This window comes from Coturnix japonica, chromosome 1, assembly GCF_054131305.1.
Source record: "Coturnix japonica strain WE chromosome 1, WE-NBRP24, whole genome shotgun sequence".
Lineage (NCBI taxonomy): Eukaryota > Metazoa > Chordata > Aves > Galliformes > Phasianidae > Coturnix > Coturnix japonica.
In genome coordinates, this window is record NC_140663.1 from 151,190,350 (window position 1) to 151,209,984 (window position 19,635).

A 19,635-nucleotide genomic window follows, 5' to 3' on the forward strand; every position below is an offset into this window, starting at 1 on the left:
TATTTTTATTGCTATCTAGCCAAAGATCACACTTTGCTCACAGCATTACAATGAAAACTCCTGTGGAGACGATCGTCCAAACAAATTCTTAAACTTTCTTCCAAATCGCCAGGTTTGAAGACAGCCTTCTATCTTGATAGTATAACTGCATTCCTGGTCCCTTCGTATCCAGCTACACAAAAAATGGATTCACAATCATAGAACCATAGAAGGGCCTGGGTTGAAAAGGACCACAATGATCATCCAGTTTCAACCCCCCTGCTATGTGCAGGGTCACCAACCACCAGACCAGGCTGCCCAGAGCCACATCCAGCCTGGCCTTGAATGCCTCCAGGGATGGGGCATCCACAACCTCCTTGGGCAACCTGTTCCAGTGCGTCACCACCCTCTGAGTGAAAAACTTCCTCCTAATATCTAACCTAAACCTCCCCTGTTCTAGTTTAAAACCATTCCCCTTTATGATATGAAGAATATGTCACTAGCAGCTTGTTCCATACATGCACACGCACAAAAACCCGCATATAACCATTGGTAACGATGAGATATCATTGCAAAACAGCGAATATAATGATACTAAACAGCATTACACCAAGATCCAGCCCCTGGGGGACCCCACAAGGAACAGCTGCACTCGGAAAGACACGCCTAAGTGCCTCTCTAAACTAAGGAAGATTTATGAAGAAGCTTTGCCAATGTTTGTAGTATTTAATCCACAGTGACTCTGTGGCACAATTGTTTGAAACTCACACTTCACTGCAGAGTTAATAGATATATCAGGGACACAATATAGGGTGAGTCTGCTACAATAGAGCAGTTGATGAATAGCTCAGGAATTTGGGAGATGTGGTTTTTTACAATTCAGAACTCTGCGATGCAATTTGCTCTGGTTCTGCTGTAAATTGGTCTTTAACAATGTTAAGACTTGGACTGAGAAAGCCACAACTTGTTATTTATTCAGAGGCTCCATTTTAAAGCTGGTGATTTTTTTTTTCAGCCAGGAAAACAATCATTAATAATATTAGTAAGTAAAAGCATTCGTTAAATTAGCTGTAAAACTTTTAGTCTCCCTCTTCTTTAAAGAAGCTTCAGGCCCAACTGGGTGCCAATTAGCCAGGTGATTTATTAATATTTTAGCCGTGTGTTTCAATGTACATAAGCCCAGGGCCCCGTCCAACCTGGCCTTGAACACCTCCAAGGACGGGGCATCCACAACCTCCCTGGGCAGCCTGTTCCAGAACCTCACCGCTCTCCTAGTAAAGAACTTCCCCCTAACATCCAACCTAAATCTTCCCTCTTTTAACTTAAAACCATTTCCTCGTGTCCTGCTATTGTCAGCCCTTTAAAAGAGTTTACTCCCCTCCTGGGTGTAAGTTCCCTTCAGGTATTGAAAGGCTGCAATGAGGTCACCCCGCAACCTTCTCTTCTCCAGGCTGAACAAACCCAACTCCCTCAGCCAGTCCTCATAGGGGAGGTGCTCCAGCCCCCTGATCACTCCTAATGTTGTGTTCAGCCACTTGCAGCCTTAATTTGGGTTGAAATTTTCCAATCTGAACGTCTGCCTCAGGCTAAATTTTATTCCATGTGCGTAGAGACGCTTCTGAGGGAGGGGTGCAGAAAGAGGTAGAGTGAGACTAGAAAATCACAGCCAAAATAGTTCAGCTGCTTTCAGAACAAGACCAGGGAAAACTCAATCCTTCACTGCTAACAGAAAACGCTGGCAAACTTGTTGGAAGGTTATAACGCCCTTTCAGCTTTGGATGTGAAATCAGACACAAGGGCTGGAGCTGTTAGGGTAGAACATGCACCTTTTGCTGCCTGGGTGAAAAATCCACCTAGATGCTGCTTCTCACTGCCCCATCCCATGGGGATAAAGCAGGTGCAAGGAGACAGTGAGAGAATGAAACGGCACCAAGATGAGGAATAGCACAGAAATACATAGACAAGGGAAATCTAAGATACCTATGGCAGAGCTCAGGACACAGAGCAGAGTTTCTGAGCCATTCCCTCCCTGCCTGTGTACAGTTGTAGGCCAGAGAGCACAGCACACCATCTCCTGCTGGCCTACTCACAGCCAAGGCCTTCCCTTATAGCTGGTGCCCAGTGGAGACCTCAGACAACAACTGAGGAAGGACAACACACACACATTGCCTCAGGATGCCTATCTGCTTATCTTATCTTTTCCTAACTGAAAGAAAGCCGAGGAAACGACACTCAAAAAAGCAGCATGAAAAAAAGTGACCAACACAGCAGTATGTAGGACTTATTAGGACTAAGTGGCCTGTGGTAATTAAAGTCATCTCCTAGTGCTCATACGCACGGAGGTCAGTCTCCAATTGCAACTGACTCGGTCACATTTTTTCCCTGATAGAAGCTCTTTTACACTTAACACACAATCTTCTTTTTGCCCTTGTTCTTCAGAGCACTACTGTTCTATCAGCCCACAGCATGATTTACTTTTCTCTCAGGTTCTTTTACTAGATCCTTCACTAGGAGAGTGGTTAGGCCCTGGAACAGGCTGCCCAGGGAGGTTGTGGATGCCCCGTCCTTGGAGGTGTTCAAGGCCAGGTTGGACGGGGCCCTGGGCAACCTGATCTAGTAAATGTGTATGTTTGGTGGCCCTGCCAGGCAGGGGGGTTGGAACTACGTGATCCTTGAGGTCCCTTCCAACCCGGGTCATTCTGTGATTCTCATCACTGTATTAAACCATAAGGTATAGGACACTGTTATTCGTGATCTCTTGAAGATGGGAAACTAAGACATGAAGAAATAAAAGTCAAAAGCTGCGGACACCAAGTGAGCGATCCTGATGAACAAGACTTGTATTTCATACACTCTTGGGCCTGAAAAAGATCTCCTCCATGTCGAGAACAAACAGCTATTGACTTCTGTTCCAGACGAGTGAGTTCAGCCCAACTGCAAGTCAGACTCCAGGCTCAGGTTAGGCACCAGAAAAACAAATGCATGTGAAAACATGGAAATCCTATGGGAAAGAAAGGGGCTGCAGAATCGCAATTCTCCAGCTTTCTTAAGAACAAAAATGCCTCTCCTTTATACACCTATCACATCTCCTCACTTCTGCCCTACCCACTGCCTCCATTAGCCCTGGTTGCATTGGGGTGGTCACCTTAAGGCTGATGGTCACCTCCTGGCATACAGACTCAGCACAGACTCAACACTTTGTGGCTCCAACACCTCACCTGGCAAACATTCAGGGTGAGAGCGGTGGTGATGTATAGAGCACAGAGCACACAGGGCTCAGCTGCATCCACTGGGTGGCAGGCACGTTTCACACGATCCAGATCTATACGTACAGAGGTATACAAACGAAACCTCCTCAATACCGCATTTGTGCTCTGTCTCAGAAGCAGCGAGCAAATAAACATTAAAAAAAAAAAAAAAAAACAAAAAACCCCAAAAAACAGTAATAACATATAAAGGGCAAGCCTTTAAATTCTTCTCTCACTTAAGGAACTTAGCAGGATAAAAGCAAATAAGTTGGGGTCTAACAGCTGTGATCGCATCTGTGGGAGTGAGGAGCGAAGCTGTGAAGTTCAGCGAACATACAAAGCCAGTACGTCCCACAGCCGTTCACTCAGAATCATTTCCAAATTAGCCTTTCTGGCGCAGAGGACGTTGACCAAGCTTCAACCCAGCGCATATTTGTATAACCGAGCTGTAAACTACATGAAAACTACACTGGGAATGGAAATGCTGACAAACGCATAACTCCCGCAGGGCGCTGTGACAGCCCGACCGCAGGCCCTCCCCTTGGGGAACCAGCCAGGCTGCTCCCCCTCCTTGTACCACAGCTGGGCAGCAGCCTGGGCCGGGGGCTCAGTGCTTCTGGGTCACTTCATCACTGATTAAGGCGCTTTTCCTATTCCCACATGGAGAATCACCCCCCTGTTCTCACAGCGACCAAGCTCGGGGCCTCTTCAATCCGTGACTCACTGCACAGGCTTCTCCCCACCCTCGGTGTGTTGCTAGCGAAGGGGTTGCCAGCTGCAGCCCGCGAGTTAAGACGGATAATATACATTGTCTGGGAGACAAGCTACGCGGTGTCGGGGTTTAGAACACAACACCGGCACGACTTTTACTGGAGTCCAAGGCAACCAACAAGTGGCACCGAGGCGACACGAGCGGGACTCGATCCCTCTCCCTCCCTCCCTCCCTCCCTTTAGGCCGTCGGAGCGGTCCCAGCCGCCTCCTGCCCCTCACGGACACGGCGGCAGCTCGGAGCACACGGGGCGGCGGGAGAGGAGCGCGCTGCGCCGCCCGGCCGCTCCCCGGGCTCCGGCCCGCCCTGAGCCCTCAACTCGGCGGCAAGTTGGCAGCGCACGCAGCGCTCCGCAGCCCCGCTCCCCTTCGCACCTCCCGTCTCCCTCAGCCGCAGCGCTGCCGGCGGCGGCGCGGCTCGAACCCTTGTCCCCGAAGTCCCGTCAGCTCCCGTCCCGGCAGCACTCACCGGCGGCTCCTCGGCGCTCCGTCCCGCTGAGCGCTCGCTGCTCCCGGGGCGGGGAAGGAGGAGCGGGCGGAGGGAGGAGGCGGCGGGGACGGGCGGGGGAGGAGAACGCGGACTGATTGAGCCCCGCCGGCCGCCGTCGCCGCGCTCTCCCCACGCCCCGCTCCGTTCCGCTCCGCCCCGATTCAGCGCTGAGCGGAGGCCGGCTGTTCCTGGAGGCGGTGGATATGTGAGTGCCGGGGGGAGCGGGCAGCCCCTGTGTGGGCTGGGATGGGGGCTCTGAAGGGCCGGGTTCTGGGCCGCAGGCTGCGGGGGGAGGCGGCAGCGAGCCGGGCCGCAGCTCGGCTGGAGATCCACGGCCGTAGCACGGGGCTGTTTCAATCGCTGCTCTTCCTCCCTCCCGGTTGTTGATCCGCATTGCCCGTCCCGAGGCTTATCTCGGGCACACAGGCCGGGCAGGTCGGCGTCTTGCTGCTGGCAGCGGGGTACGGCCTCACACGGTGCCTCTGCTGCTGTGGGGGGCTCACCAAGAAAACCGCCGTGTCTCCGCTTTGCTGCTATCGCTGTTTTCTTTCGGGGCTTTAAAATAACTGGGAAACCTGCTTCTGGTCCATCCCTACGTGGATGGGACACGGGCAGCCTGAGCTTAAGGCTTCAACCCAAAGCAGTCTTTGAGTGTGTAATTAATGCCCACCTGCTTCTGGGAGGTGGGAGCAAAACGAATTCTCTAGCCTTGATTGAGTAAGGGTATCATACGGATTACATTTGCTCTGCTGTTTTTCATATAAGCCCGATTTTCCTGCTTGAAAACACCTGAAGCAGATCGCAGAGCTGAAATGTTTCTGTGGAGAAGTATTTGCTGGGTGGGCTGTGTGAGACTGTCTTGCAGGCTCATTGCAGTGCTCTTCATTTTAGTTGTTGCTAAAATTATACCTCGGCAGCTTCTTGACCCAGTTTATGTTGATGTTTTTTTTTCCTCTTATTCTTATCATATTCTCCCTGATGCTGCCCTTGTCTGTCTCTATCCACAGCAGCAGACTTCTGCTCTCAGTAGATATCTCTGACCTCAGATACTTATCCTCTGGAGGTCCGCTAAGGTTGTTTGCTTTAAGCTCTCCGTATGTTCAGGATGGATATTAGGCAATGTAGAAAGAGTGGTGAGGCAGTGGCACAAGGCTTCCCAGGGAGGTGGTGGAGCCACCATCCCTGGAGGTGTTCAAGAACCATATGGATGTGGCACTGAGGGATGTGGGCACAGTGGGATGGGACTGTATTAATTCAGGCTGCCCAGGGAGGTTGTGGATGCCCCGTCCTTGGAGGTGTTCAAGACCAGGTTGGACGGGACCCTGGGCAACCTGATCTAGTAAATGTGTATGTTTGGTGGCCCTGCCAGGCAGGGGGGTTGGAACTACATGATCCTTGAGGTCCCTTCCAACCCGGGACATTCTATGATTCTTTGCCAACCAAGTGCACGAGTCCATCATTTCAATGTAGGCTCTGTGTCTGTCTCAGGAAGGTGAGCCAGGTACCTCTCCTGCTCCCTCAGGTCTCCCTTCAGCTGCTCTGCTCTGGGCTGAGCAAACCCAGTGGCTTCAGCTGCTTCTTATGCATCTCCCCCACCAGACTTTCCATGCCTTTGGAAAGTTGATGTGGCTTTTAGCTGGAAATTCATCGTAGATGATGTCAAAGGGTTTGGGGGCAGTTCGGGAGCTACAGGTCAAATAAGGAAGAGAGATGTGAGGTATATTTCTGAGCTCTGAACTCCCCCTGCACCCAGCTGGTTATCAACCAGCGTTAGGTTACCCAGGCTTTGGCCTCAGTGAGTTTTGGGATATGAATCTCCAAAGCCTTGTAATTAAATGTGCAGCTGAGTGACCTCCCAGGTTTAAGGCTCACCGTGTAGGGATGAGCAGATTTCTGTTTAACCTGGAGGAATCACAGAATGACCCGGGTTGGAAGAGACCTCAAGGATCATGTAGTTCCAACCCCCCTGCCTGGCAGGGTCACCAGACATACACATTTACTAGATCAGGTTGCCCAGGGCCCTGTCCAACCTGGTCTTGAACACCAGGAAGCCCAGCAGCTTTCAAGCTTTTCAGAGAACTGCTTGAAAAGCTGCATGTTGCAAACACAACCTGCTTACAGGTTGATGATTATTTGTAGGGTGCATTCATCCTGCTTATAATTTTAAACAGTGAAGAAGCAGCCTTTAATCTAATCATTGGAGGAGTCCTTTGTTTTGCTGTTAAGTACTTTAACACAGCGGCTGTGGGGCTCTGAAGGGTTTTCTGCATGTTTTTGGGCAACTCCTTATCCAAATTGCACCTTCAGGAATACTCACATTGTTCTACTGGAGCACCCAAAGCACTGCTCTGTTTTGTCTGGGTCCACACAGCACACAGTTCTTGGATCCCTCCACATCATCCAGTACTGATTTTATGTTACTGCCGTCAGTACCCAAAATGGACATTCACCCAAACCCAGAGTCGATGCCTACGTTAATTTCCAAGGTTATTTGCATGATAAACCTGTGATTGTCACTTCAGATTGCTTGTCATTTATTTCTTATTCTCCTCCTCCCCAGGGCCGATTACTGGAAGTCTCAGCCAAAAAAGTTCTGCGATTATTGCAAGTGCTGGATAGCAGACAACAGGCCTGTAAGATCACCTGCTGTACTATACCACTGATACTGAAATACCAGGGATGTCATTAAAATCACTTCTTTACTGATTTCTTGATGCATGAGAAACGTTGTTTAAAACTGCCTTTCTAATACTTAATTGTGACAATCAATGATATGTGAGGAGCACATACACAACACGAGATGGTGTGTTGTGCTCTTTGACTTGGCATTACAGGATAAGAGCTGATATATCTGGCCCTTCTTTTCCTTCAGGTTTTGTAACGTAACATCCAGTGTGACTTGAAGCTTTGTCCACGTGCTGTTTATATATGTCGGGCCTGGTACAGCCAGTGCTCAGAGCACGTCAAGGATGTTCCTCTCATTTCACACAGCCCACAGAAATGTTAGTGAGTTACAGAAAGGTGTTGCTGACTTGCAGACACCATGAGACCCGTTGGTTTCTCACTTCTAAACCAAGTTTTGCACTCCTGATTTAATGCCAAAGGTAGTTCTGGAGCTGAACTTCATCTGGTTACATACCTGTAATTCAGAAGCGCAGATGTGAGCCCATTGCTTTAGGTTTCTATCATACTTACAAGGGTCACTCATGAAGGAGGGTAACCTACAAACCTGTCTTTAAATGAGACTAATCGTCATCTGGATGTGCATCCTCTGCACATCTTTTTGTGTGGAGAACCTCTGGGGTTACCAGGTCAGATTTAGGCACTTGACTTCTCAACACTTAAGTGTTCAAACCACGTGAGAGCTCCAGCTGTCACACCTGAGGGCTGCTGAACTGCTGAACTCCTTCCAGTTTCTGATGGCTTTTCTTTTTTCCCCCAGCAGCTTTGTGGCTTGCAGACTGTCCTATTGGCCTTAGTTACCCGGCTCTCCCATCTTGGCTTTTCTGTTAGCTCTCACATTTTTGGACCAGTGAGACCATGAGATCTGTGTGCAATTTGGAATGTTGTAATAAAGGACTCAGAGCTAAGATTTGTAATACTAAATAAACCGCATAGTTTAGGAAGGTTTGCAGGAAAGCCAACAGAGCGAGTGGAAAAAAAATCAAGGGATGTTACTCAGAAGAACAGCACAGGGAAGGAATCCAGATTGTCTCTAATGCAGAATATTATCATCTCATAAGTATAGGATATGAAAGTTTATAATTGGATCATAAATATCATTATGGAGCTTTGCTGGCTTCTCAAAATGTTCCTGAATCAACTGTGAGCAAATGTTTTCTAGCTATAGACCTTGCTGGGAATGTTTTCAAAGCATGTTCAAGGCTTGTTCAACTGAGTTTAGTCTATCTGAATTGTAAGTCACTTAAAGAAAAGTATGTATTAATTTTTCTTGGTTTTTTATCCTTGTTTTGTTCTCGTTTTCTTAAGAGCATAGACTTTCATGAGAGAGGAAAAAACCACAAGGAAAATGTGGCCAAAAGAATTAGCGAGGTAATTCAAACGTCTTATTTTCACAGATCCGAAAACATTTAATTGCTTTTGTTACCAGACTTGTTGAAATTTGTTCTTCTTGTGTTTTCTTTTAGATTAGGAAGAAAAGCATGGAAAAAGCAAAAGAAGAAGAAAACATGTCCAAGGAATTTGCAGCAATGGAGGAGGCTGCAATGAAAGCGTATCAAGAGGATTTGAAAAGGCTTGGAATTAAGCCAGGTAGCTCATATAGCTGCCAAAGGATTAAGGGCAGAATTGAAAGAATATTGAATAGGAATGCTTGTTATTTTGTTAAATTAGGATTGAGCAATATGAGAGTAGGCCTCCAGAGCTGCGTTTGCTCCTTAAAAAAAGCCTGCAGATTGCCAGTGGTAGAAGCTGCTGTACAGAATGTTTTTAGTTCAGGTGTCCTTGGGTGCATGGAACGGTCTGATTTGGGGCGGAACACTTACAGTGCAGCAGCAAAATAGATATATCTATGCTGTAGTTGGTGCTCTGAGTGAGCAGGGTTGTTTCCCATAGTTAATTTCATGTTTCACTGGTGCCAGTTGGAGACAAGTTTGTATCAAACAGCAGAGCTTGCACCCCCAGTGGTAGCAGGTAGGGATTAGAATCACTTTCTCATCTTGCAGTTCAGCGAGTACCTTTGTTCAGTCCATGTGAGAACATGATCATTTTTGGAGGGTTGTACTGTAAAGCTGCGGTAGAAGCTGTGGTTTCAGAACTCCGGCAGCTTCTTTTTGCTTTAGTCAGAGCTGGTTGCTCCTGGTACTTCATGTTGCTACTCCTCTTTGGATACTTGGGCCTTGTAACAGTGTAGCATTGCTAAAATGAAAGGCTCTTTGAATGTAGTCATTTCAGTTTAGCTACAATGAGTGTAAAACTGATGGGTAACACAAAGTTTCCTATTTGTAGTAGCTGTTAATGAGTGACAAATACTTCAGCTCAGATTATTACTTCAGTTTTCTTTCTTTTTAAACTAAATATCTCTCCTTGAAGATGAAGTTGGCCCCAGTTCGACGCAGAATAAAACACTGAGTAACACAACTGAAGGTAAAGGGAAGAAGGAAAAGAAAGAAAAGAAGGAAAAGAAGGAGAAGAAAAAGAAGACACGTGAGGGCACCTCAGAGTCACCAAAGGAGTGGGTGCAAGGACTGTCACCTGAAGGCTACACTTACTACTACAATACAAAAACAGGAGGTAAAAAACAGCCAGGCAGATAAACTTGTTGCGTACAAATGAGTGAAGGCCACCTGCATTTACCCTCCTACCACCTCTGTACTGAGCTGGTTATTAAGACATGAACAAGTAGATGTAGTTTTGATATTTAATAGTCGAGACTTGGGCATCAGGAACATTGGACTCTATTTACCTTTTGTTAATAAGTTATATTGAGATAATGCAGTAATCCCACTGTTTCTGGAAACTTTTAGACTCTCAAACGTTAAAATATGCCAAACATAATTATGCTCTTTCTAAATATACTTTCTTACCAGATTAATTGGGCAATTAAATCAGCATCAGTATTGCACTGGTAAATAAGGGCAGTTATGAATTGTTACCTGATTATTTCTTGCCATGTTTTCCTAACTGATGGACATTGGTTGAGGAGCAATGTGTTATGATCTACTTCAGAATATAAAAGCAATCCTTTTTGTGTGTGTGATTAATGAGAACATCACAAACTGTTTCTTAGAAATATAGAAATGACTGTGTTGGTTTCCCTTACTCTTTCTCTCTACATGGTAACTTCCAAAAGGTAAAATAATCCTCTGTGTTTAATTTCTTGTGGCCTATACTGGCTTTTTTTAACCAAACTTCCCAGTATCTGTGCATCAACCAGTGGTTCATAGAGTCTGATTAATCCTGGTAAAGCCAACTGTAATCAAGGCACTTTGCTTTACTCTTCATACTGTAGTTTGATGGGGGGTAATGCATCAGGATGAATCCATACTGCACTTTGTATGTGTGCACATGTCAGGGATATAACTTTTAGATCTGTTTTCTTTCTAAATATGATACATCATGAGCGGGACTGAATGATGGGTGAAATATGTTCTTCTTTTTTAAGAATCACAGTGGGAGAAACCGAAAGGATTCCAAGGCAACTCTAAAAATTCACACACGGTAATCAACCGCTGCTCTTCATGTTTTCCTTTGTCTTTGCAAGTACTTAGCAGGAATGAGCTGAACAGTTACTTGCTTTAGGACATTGAGATTGTGATGTTTAGTAGTTAATGAAATATTAATGCCTTTTTTGTGCTCACTTTAGGATACAGTTATGTGATAATTGGTCTTTTTTGTAAGTTTCTTAGAGCCATGGAACCTGTGTAGAAGCAACCTTTTATCATTGTACTGCCTTCCTTATTTAAGGGACAGGCAGACCTGCTGAATAGTCCAAAGCCAGAAAGTCAATCATCAGTGGAATTTCTCCTAATATTAGGAGGCAGTTTTTCACTCAGAGGGTGGTGACGCGCTGGAACAGGTTGCCCAAGGAGGCTGTGGATGCCCCATCCCTGCAGGCATTCAAGGCCAGGCTGGATGTCGCTCTGGGCAGCCTGGTCTGGTGGTTGGTGACCCTGCACATAGCAGGGGTTTGAAACTGGATGATCATTGTGGTCCTTTTCAACCCAGAGCTTTGGTTAGGGCTTCATAGGCTTGTTTCCATGTTTCTGGGCAGTCAGAAACGCTGCTTCAGGAAGCCCAGATGAAGGAGGGAAGGAGCTTCTTGGCAACAACTTGAAGTCAGCTCAGCTCTATCATGAATACGCACCCTTACCCTCCGATATCTCTCCTAAGCCACATGGCTGTGTTTTGCCATTCCTCCCTCACTCCCACCTGTGACTTTGTGGTGTCTTTAGTTAGCTCAGCTACTGCTAAAAGCAAGCATTTAATTGCTCCTTTATTTAGTCTGAGCTAAAGAAATTGGGAACATTACAGATCTCAATCAAGGGCTCACAGGTTAGCTCACCCCTCGGGCTTCACAAGAGGTACAGAGAACTGAGTAGTGGAAAGGCACATTGAAGGCTACCAGTCAGAGTGGGGTCGTGCTTGACAGCATGTGTGCAGTAGGATGCTTAGTGTGCCCAGTGTCAAATATGGGCTGAAAGCCTCAAAGAACTCCAAGCTCTAGGATGCTCAGGATCTAAATAACAAAAGTAATGTCTGATTAAGCTGCATAGAAATCCTACCCAGTAAAAGGAGATGAGTAGTGTTAGTATTTAAGGAGTGGTGAAAGTTGTATGTGTTGCTGCCATTCATGAAATGAAGTTCATATGGAAGACGTTAAGCCATGAGTAATGTGTGATTCACTGTGATGCTCTTGTTGATCCTTAAAAGTCTTGTATTTTTTTTAATTAACTCCTTTGTCTTTTTCTCAGGGAGCAGTGTGGGTAGAAGGTGTCAGTGACGATGGTCACACCTATTATTACAACACACAGACAGGAGGTAAGGCGAGCTTGGTTTCCAGTTAACCTGCTTCAGAAGAGAGTTTTCAGAGGCCATTATTATGTTTCACGTTTGTGGAGCTGTTACTCAGTTGAAATATACTTGTCGCTTATCTTTGTGTTGGCTTTGTACCTGGATTGTCACTTTGTGTGCATTTGTGCTTCATAGCTTCATGTGCTTCATTCTTACACCTCTCCTTCTCAGGATATGCATAGGAACATGCCTGGTAAGCGCTGTTTTCTACTGGTGATTTCTTTGAAAATAGATAAAATATTTGGAAAACTAGCAGTCCTGTTGCATTTGAGAGCTTATATAAAATTATATATAGAAAATAATTATTGGTTTTTTGTTGTTGTTACTGAAAACAGCTTTAAGAAAACTGTGTTCATTTTTATTCAGTTATTTGCTGGGATACTTCTAATCAAGGAAGACAAAAATGAGGTCATATTCTACAGATTCTTTTGTGTCTTTTCAGAATCGTGTTTTCATTTATTTGCATGACAGCAGTTTTATTAAAGGCATAATCTTACTGAGACAAGATGCAGAGGGGGAAGATTTATCCTCCTTGAAAGCTAGGAGACTCACAGTTCCCTTTTCTTTGTCACCAATGGATAACTTGAATCAAACAGGCACCTCTCAAGGTGGTCTGTCCTGTCTGAGAGCCAGAGTCTTATAGGCCATGATTTGTTACATGTGATATTTTTCTTAAGCACCGATTACAATGATCTCTATCATCAGTGAATTCAGCTTTTAGGACAGTATCTTTGCTGGGAACAATGAATTGAACAAAGGCTGAAGCTCTTGTGCCAAATTATTTGCTGTATATTTTGCAAAGGGTGACATTGCTTCTGAAAAGGTGATGGCATCAAAGCAAAAGTAGACAGATATGTGCATAATGTGGTTATTCAAATATTTTGGACAGTGTCCACATGGGAGAAACCTGATGGTTTTGTTTCATCTTCAAATGAGAACAGTCAACGTGGCAAGCATTCTGAGGGAGCAGATTCCGGAGCATCTGAATCAGACTCTGAACAGGAAGACAGTGAAAACGAAGGACAAAGTCCGGGAACAAACATAAAGGTAAATTCTCTCTTCATTCTCTTCACATATGGCCACACGTGGCGGCTTCCAACCTCTGTTGGTAAAGATGACCATGAAGAGGCTTTGAGGGAATGCCTTTAACTGAAAAGGAGCTGGTTGTAATTTCTATATTAATTTGAAAACGAACCATTATATATTTTGGCAGGTGTATCATTATAAGCCAGTACCACGCATTACTCTTGGTTGAAAATTAGGAACAACAGATAAAAAATAAAATAGAGCTACGTTATGTTTTTATTTAGGCTTTTTTGCTTAAGGTGGGTTTTTTTCCTCTTTAGAAGAAAGGAGAAAATGATGAAGAATCAGAGAAATCTCCCAAAGCTAAGAAGTCAGGCCCTTATGGGAAGTGGCGGGAAGTTAAATGGCAGGAAGTTAAATGGCAGGAAGAAGCTGTCGACAAGGAGAAGATTGCATTGGCTTCCAAAGAAGCCTCCAATGATGAATCTAAGACCGACAGTTATGGAAAATGGAAAGCAATTAAAAATGAAGAAGAAGAAGAGGAAACAGAGTAAGTATCTTTTTACCACAGTAATTTTCATAATGTTTTGTTTCCAGAATCTTTTCAAGAGCTGAAGCTTTTTCTTCTGACTTCCGGCAGAATTAGCAGAGCAGTGATTGGGAACGTAACCAAAGTACAATTCCTTCCTTAGAATCATAGAATCACAAGGTTGGAGAGGACCTACAAGATCATAAGTTCAACCACCCTCCCATTACTGTAGCTACAGCAAACCACTAACCCATATCTCATAGCTCCTCATCCAGATGCCTCTTGAACTCTGCAATGGACGGTGACTCCACCACCTCCCTGGGCAGCCATTCCAGTGTCAATCCAGTGCTTGGTGATTACTGTAAAATAATAGATCTCCATGGTGGACAGCATTGGCATTTCATTTTCAGTGGACTTCCTCCACAAGTGCAAAGTGAAGTGAAGGATAATTGTCATGCATCATTTTTCTCAGAGGATAAGTAAGAACAATTTAAATGTAGTAACACTGAGCTTATGTTCCTTATCATCATTTCCTTCAACAATCTGGTCCAGCTCCTGTAACTGTGTTTTTTTTTCAACTCCTTCCAGCCTTGGAACCACTTAGGCAGTTTTCTCAGGGGCTCCTAGAGGCTTCCATGCTAGATTCTGTTTCTTTCTGATGAGTTAGTTAGGCTAACTCTGCCTGGATTTCAAGAGCTATCTCAATCTTCTTGGACCAGCAGCAGCCTGATCGTTGATCATCTTTTCTTAGTTAGTATTGCTTTAAATTCCTTCCCTGTGGAATCACTGGTTGCTGAAATGAATGCCAGGATGTTGGCTGAGTTGCTTATACAGGCAGCAAATAATTTCTTACTTCTGGGTACTCAGCTGACTCTAATTGTTCACTTGAAGAACACAACCCCTATAACAGCAATTCTTTTGTTCAATTTTACTTTCACCCCGCACTGTATTAAAAGATTTCTGTTAGAGCTGTTGTCTTTCATGCTCCCTAATTTCCCAATAAAGTTAAGCAAAAAGAAAGAAACACAAAATCCACTGAAACTCTTTTCTGCTGTCATTATGGATAAGTGCTCCATATTCTCAAACACTTTCTGTAATGATTTAAATCAGGAGATGAAGGACAAAAACATGTAGTCTGGTAAAGGCGATGTATTAAATCTGGATGATGTCTCTTTCTCATTCGCAGCTGATTCACAGCAGATGTTTTCATGACATGCATCTGATCAGGGATTTTTGCTTGTTTGTGGTTTTTTTGCTCTGTTGTTGCATTGCGTGGTGGCTGAGGTTGCTCGGTTTCTTCTTAAGCGCTCTGTCTGTTATGGTCAGTTTCCTGTTATGGTGCCCTCCAGCAGTTTGGAAAAATTACTTCTGGGAGAAGGAAATCAATCTTTCCCTTCATACTCACCCTGTTCTACAGCATTCTAGCTCTAAATTATGCAGCAGATACAGTTTTGTCTGAGACTTTGGCTGTCTTTTACATGAGTGTTTGCGTGGTGAGTACTGAGGGCATGCTATAACCACTGCAAAACAGAGGTCTTTTTTTGTGAGCCAGCTCACATTGAAGAAAGAAAGAACATCATCTTGGCTAGAAGACTTTGCCTCTAGCTCAAAGCTGCTTTGATCATTCAATATAGATGTTACTGTCTGTAGCACACTGTGTTCTCTTCTCCACGTGGATTAACCCTCTTCTGTTTCCCTCTCTCCTTGCAGTGAAAAAGTGGACCTGGAGCTTCCTAGTACAGAGAATGACAGTGTGCTGCCTCCAGTGCTGGATGTCCCAGAAGAAGGCACGGTGATATTTAAGGAGAAGACAGTGACCTCCCTTGGAGACCTGACTGAAGGTGCGCCAACGTTTAAAAAGAGGAAATTCGAAAATGGGAAATCCAGAAACTTAAGACAAAGGCTGGACGATCAGTAATACTTCAACATTTCAGGTTCTGATGAAGCTGGAGAGAATCAGAAGTTTAATATTTTAAACAGGCTTTTATAAAGAAAAATGCTGGATGGAAACGAAGGATTTATAGATATTAAAAGAGATGTGAGTTGTAATATTTTCTTATTTTGATGTGACTGCTTTTGGAATGGAAGTTGGTGTTATATTAATTATGCAATATTGTAAATAGATGTATTTTTTATGTTAGCCACACCACCTACGCTCAGTTTGCTCCACGGATGCTGTTTTAGATACGTCGTGTCAAGTTTTTTTACCCCTTTTCTAAGTACGGGACAATGTAGAAATGCTTAATCTGGGGGAAATAATGCAGACCTTTTATTTTTACACAGAAACTGGATCAATGGCTTGGTCTGGAGAGTAAAGTCATCCCTCAGCTTTATTTATCTGGAACCACCTCTGTTGCAGTGAATTTCTCTATGCTTTCATCCTGGTTTATTTTGCTTTGTTGTCTCTACTTGAATTTTCTTTTTACATGTCAAATTTTCTTTCTTTTCGGCCTCATTTCCTCTTTGTCTCTTTTTGTATTAAAAAAATTGCTTGATATTGTCCTGAAAAAAAAAAAAACAACATCCAAAAGATTTATCCCTGCTGCTTGTTGAGGCTGATGGTTTTCCTCTTTTGCAAGAGGAATGAGCTGAGCAGTTGCAGACAGAGTTAGCTGAGATGAGAGGGGCTTCATTATTCTGAGTGCCATAAGAGAGGAAAACACAAGGTCAGTTTGTAGGGCTGATGGCTGAAATGTCCTGGCTTAGCCACTCAGGTTTTTAGCAGTTGACTATCTTAAGGAGTCTAAGTTTGGTTTCTTAATCTGCTGAAACAGGTCTTCATTAGCATTATCAAGATTCATTGGCTGCATGAGAAGACAGCGCTACATCCTGCTTCCCTGGGTACCAAACAGTGAGCCACAAAGGTTCCGATCGCGCAACCATTCAAATACGTGTCTCCAATTCTAAAGCTCACAGCACTTTGCTCAGGGGAGCCTCGGTCAGAAAGCAGAGTTAAGGCAGCCGGCACTGCCAGCTACAGCAAAATACAGTTGGAAACTGCTGAACTTGATTTCCTTGAGAAAATGACCTCATCTGTTGGATCAGCTGACCCAAGAGTAGGAATCTGATCTATCATATATTGCAAAGGAAGCTGAGCTCCTTTCTTTTAATTAGTTTTTTTACTCTGTGATGGTTTTTAGTGTGTGTGTGTGTGTGTGGAAGAGAATGAAGTATTGAATTGAATCCTGTGTGGTTTCTTTGGCTTCTTTGTCAAGGTTGTATTTCTTCTGATGTTTATTTGAGAAATCCAAGTATTTTCTCTCGTGTCCAGTTCTGCATTTTCACTCAGAGGCGCAGGATGACTGCTAGCTGCTCTCGCTTTCATAGATTCAGGAATACGTGCTGCTTCTCCACGTGAAAAGATAGAGCAGAAATCTCCTTTCTCCTTTCCTCCTGCCTCAGCTGCACATTGCTGGCAGGTCAAGGCTGCATGTGATGCCACCAGTACTTCCATAGTGTATTGTGAGTGATTCCTGCTACATCCCTTCACCACATCTTTCTTCCACATGATCACATCGTGCTGTGTGCTGCAGGTGCCCTGTGACTGACCACTACAAGCAGCTCTTTCTGCTTCTCCATCACTGCCAGCTGCTGAGGTAGCAGCTGATCAGGCTTTGCCTTCAAGAACACTTTATTCCTTGTGAGGTTTTTTTCCTGCTGTGCTCATTCTGTGTTCTTTCTTTTGCCCTGCAGAACCTGTGCTACTCCAAGCCTGAAATATACTAAATGACTTTCTTAGTAGCGCTCTTCTGTAGGCTTCTGTCCTCCAAAGAAGATTTCTTTCTTCAGTGAGGTCCCCAAAATATAATTATCTGTTCTCAGAGATGTTTTGTCACGTTCAAGCTGTCATAGGCAGTGATTTGTGGTACCTGTAGTTAAGTTCCTTAAGGAGACGCTGAAAAACAATCTGATAACACAAGCGTTCAAAACTCGCTTCCTTGAGCCGCTGTTAGCAGATTTTCCCAATTTGGCAAATGTTTGTTGTTGTTTGACCCTTGTCTAAACTACTGGTGTCTTCCTCAACCTGTCTTCCTCCAGTATTCCGATATATGCAAACCTCTGTGTCACCATCGTGCTAGCAAACACCTCCTCCTGTCCCCAGCCCTACTGAGGCCTTAGGCCGGCTCCGTGCTCTTTGGTTTCCTCCAGGATTTGTTTTCAAAGGATAGAATCGATTCCACTCCTCATTATGGAGCTTGCAGCCCTTCCATCCTTGAGCTTTTTGGTTCCGAGCTGTCTGTATCCCTTCAGTTGCTGCTTTAGCCCTTTGCTCGTGGTCTGTCAGGCATCGCCTCTGTTGTATCCACCTCTCGAGTTGTCTCACCTTCTACCTGCTGTTTGTCCTATGAGCCATGAGTCATTGCTGCGACCAACCAACTGAGCTTTGGGATTTGGTTTGGGCTTTTCATCACTTGTTTTACAGAAGGGGTGCAGTGTGGAACATGGAGTCATTCAAAGCCATCATTTTCTTTTGTGTTACCAGCTGTTCTCTGTTTAGAATTCTCTATTGCAATGACAAAATACTGCGAGTCTTTGAAGTGGAGTTTATACAGAAATACCAAATAAAGCTTTTATTGAAATGATCTGTATTGCTGTTGCTCACGTATTCAAGGTGTTTTAAGACTACCTAACATTTATTGGTCAGTACTGGGGCCTGTCGCATTCTGTATCTTATAGAAGACGTGGACACAAGCATTGAGTGCACCCTCAGTAAGTCTGCAGATGACACCAAGCTGGGAGGAACTGTTGTAGGCAATGTTACAGGCTTGGGGCAGAATCATAGGATGACCTGGGTTGAAAAGGACCACACTTTTCATCCACTTTCAACCCACCAGCTATGTGCAGGTCGCCAAACTCCAGACCAGGCTGCCCAGAGCCACATCCAGCCTGGCCTTGAATGCCTGCATGGATGGGGCATCCAGGGATGGGGCTCAGTGATAGTGAACAGCTCAGTGCGTCATAAAAATACACCCATCTGCAGAGCCAGGATCTCTGCTACATTCCCTTCTGCATTCCACTGGTGATTCACTGAAGGTAATCAAGATAAGATAGCAGTACTGGTCTATTTACGAATGGAAGGTTAGAATCCATCTTTCCACTATCACAGCGCCTTATGTGTTAACTTTTCTCCATTCCTGAAGGCACTGAAAGCCAGGCTGGATGGTGCCCTGGGCAGCTGGATCTGGTGCGTGGCACTGCCCACAGCACAGGGTTGGAGCTGGCTGGGCCTTGAGGCCCCTCTGAATCTAAGCTGGTTTGTGTTTCTATGAATATTTCATTATAGTTAACGTTTTGTTTATTGAAAAATCATGATAAATAGTATTGATATAGATAAAATGTATGTATAGTTCAGGAGAGCACTGTATGTACTCATACCTATGTAGACAGCATCACAGTCCAACAGCCCTGCCTTTCAGCTGAATTAGAGTCAACTCTTGGCTACAAAAGGAAGCATCATCATTCTAACACGGATAGCACAGGTACCAGGAAGAGGGAGGATCTGAGCGATGAAGTGGAGGTTTCACCAAGCCACAGCCCATGGAGACAACCTCTCATCACAAGAAGCATTTTTGGCTGACCCATTGGGTATCCCAACCCTGGCAGCAGACACACTTCATATGTGAGTTCTGATCCATGTTCTGTCATGTGAAACAAGCTGGGTTTTGAGGCCAGATTAAAAAGATAATGCTATTTATGTAGAGGTCTCAGGTACCTCCACTGCAGATAGGTCTTGGAAAACGACAGCAGAGATGATAGATTTCCAGGGGTCGGATAGGTGCCAGCTACTATCTTTCTCATTTGATAACTTCTTTCTCCTTGACATTTTGACAACCACTTCATTAAAAGGAAGTTTTATAGGTGTCCAAGACAAGACATAAAAGTTAAGTAAAAGTTAAGGATCTTACCTTTAAAAACAATAACACTACAGCAAAACTACCACCTTGGCTACAGGCAGGAGGATCATCTCTGGAGAGGAATGCTCCTGTGGGACAGAGCCTACTCACACACTTCCTTGGAAGTAAGGAGTGGACCAAGGCCAAAAAAAGGTGCAATGAAAACA

The 19,635-nt window shown here is 44.7% G+C and overlaps 2 protein-coding genes across 7 annotated transcripts in view; one reads left to right on the forward strand and one right to left on the reverse strand.

The window, feature by feature from the left end:
- The window catches only part of ELF1 (E74 like ETS transcription factor 1), a 70,927-nt gene extending 66,412 nt beyond the window's left edge, over positions 1–4,515 (reverse strand). For 4 of the 6 annotated variants that reach the window (XR_014942090.1, XM_015851715.3, XM_015851703.3 and 1 more), the window contains exon 1: positions 4,466–4,515. The gene's annotated coding sequence lies outside the window, so the exon portion shown is untranslated. Of the gene's footprint in view, positions 1–3,124; positions 3,302–4,465 lie in introns of all 6 variants that reach the window. The other 2 variants (XM_015851705.3, XM_085536095.1) reach the window with 2 other exon arrangements.
- Positions 4,516–4,639: 124 nt separating this feature from the next.
- WBP4 (WW domain binding protein 4) lies at positions 4,640–18,157 on the forward strand. Its single transcript, XM_015851723.3, has 10 exons — positions 4,640–4,691; positions 7,047–7,119; positions 8,477–8,539; positions 8,635–8,758; positions 9,539–9,739; positions 10,611–10,666; positions 11,920–11,986; positions 12,909–13,066; positions 13,366–13,595; positions 15,285–18,157. Coding segments are annotated over exons 1-10 (1,182 nt in total). The 5' UTR covers positions 4,640–4,689; the 3' UTR covers positions 15,493–18,157.
- The last annotated feature ends 1,478 nt before the right edge of the window (positions 18,158–19,635 follow it).

Bases quoted from the DNA above. Each gene is read 5' to 3' on its own strand.
- WBP4 (XM_015851723.3), top strand. The intron at 7,120-8,476 runs GTAAGATCACCT...CGTTTTCTTAAG, and splicing joins GGATAGCAGACAACAGGCCT to AGCATAGACTTTCATGAGAG. The intron at 8,759-9,538 runs GTAGCTCATATA...CTCTCCTTGAAG, and splicing joins AAGGCTTGGAATTAAGCCAG to ATGAAGTTGGCCCCAGTTCG.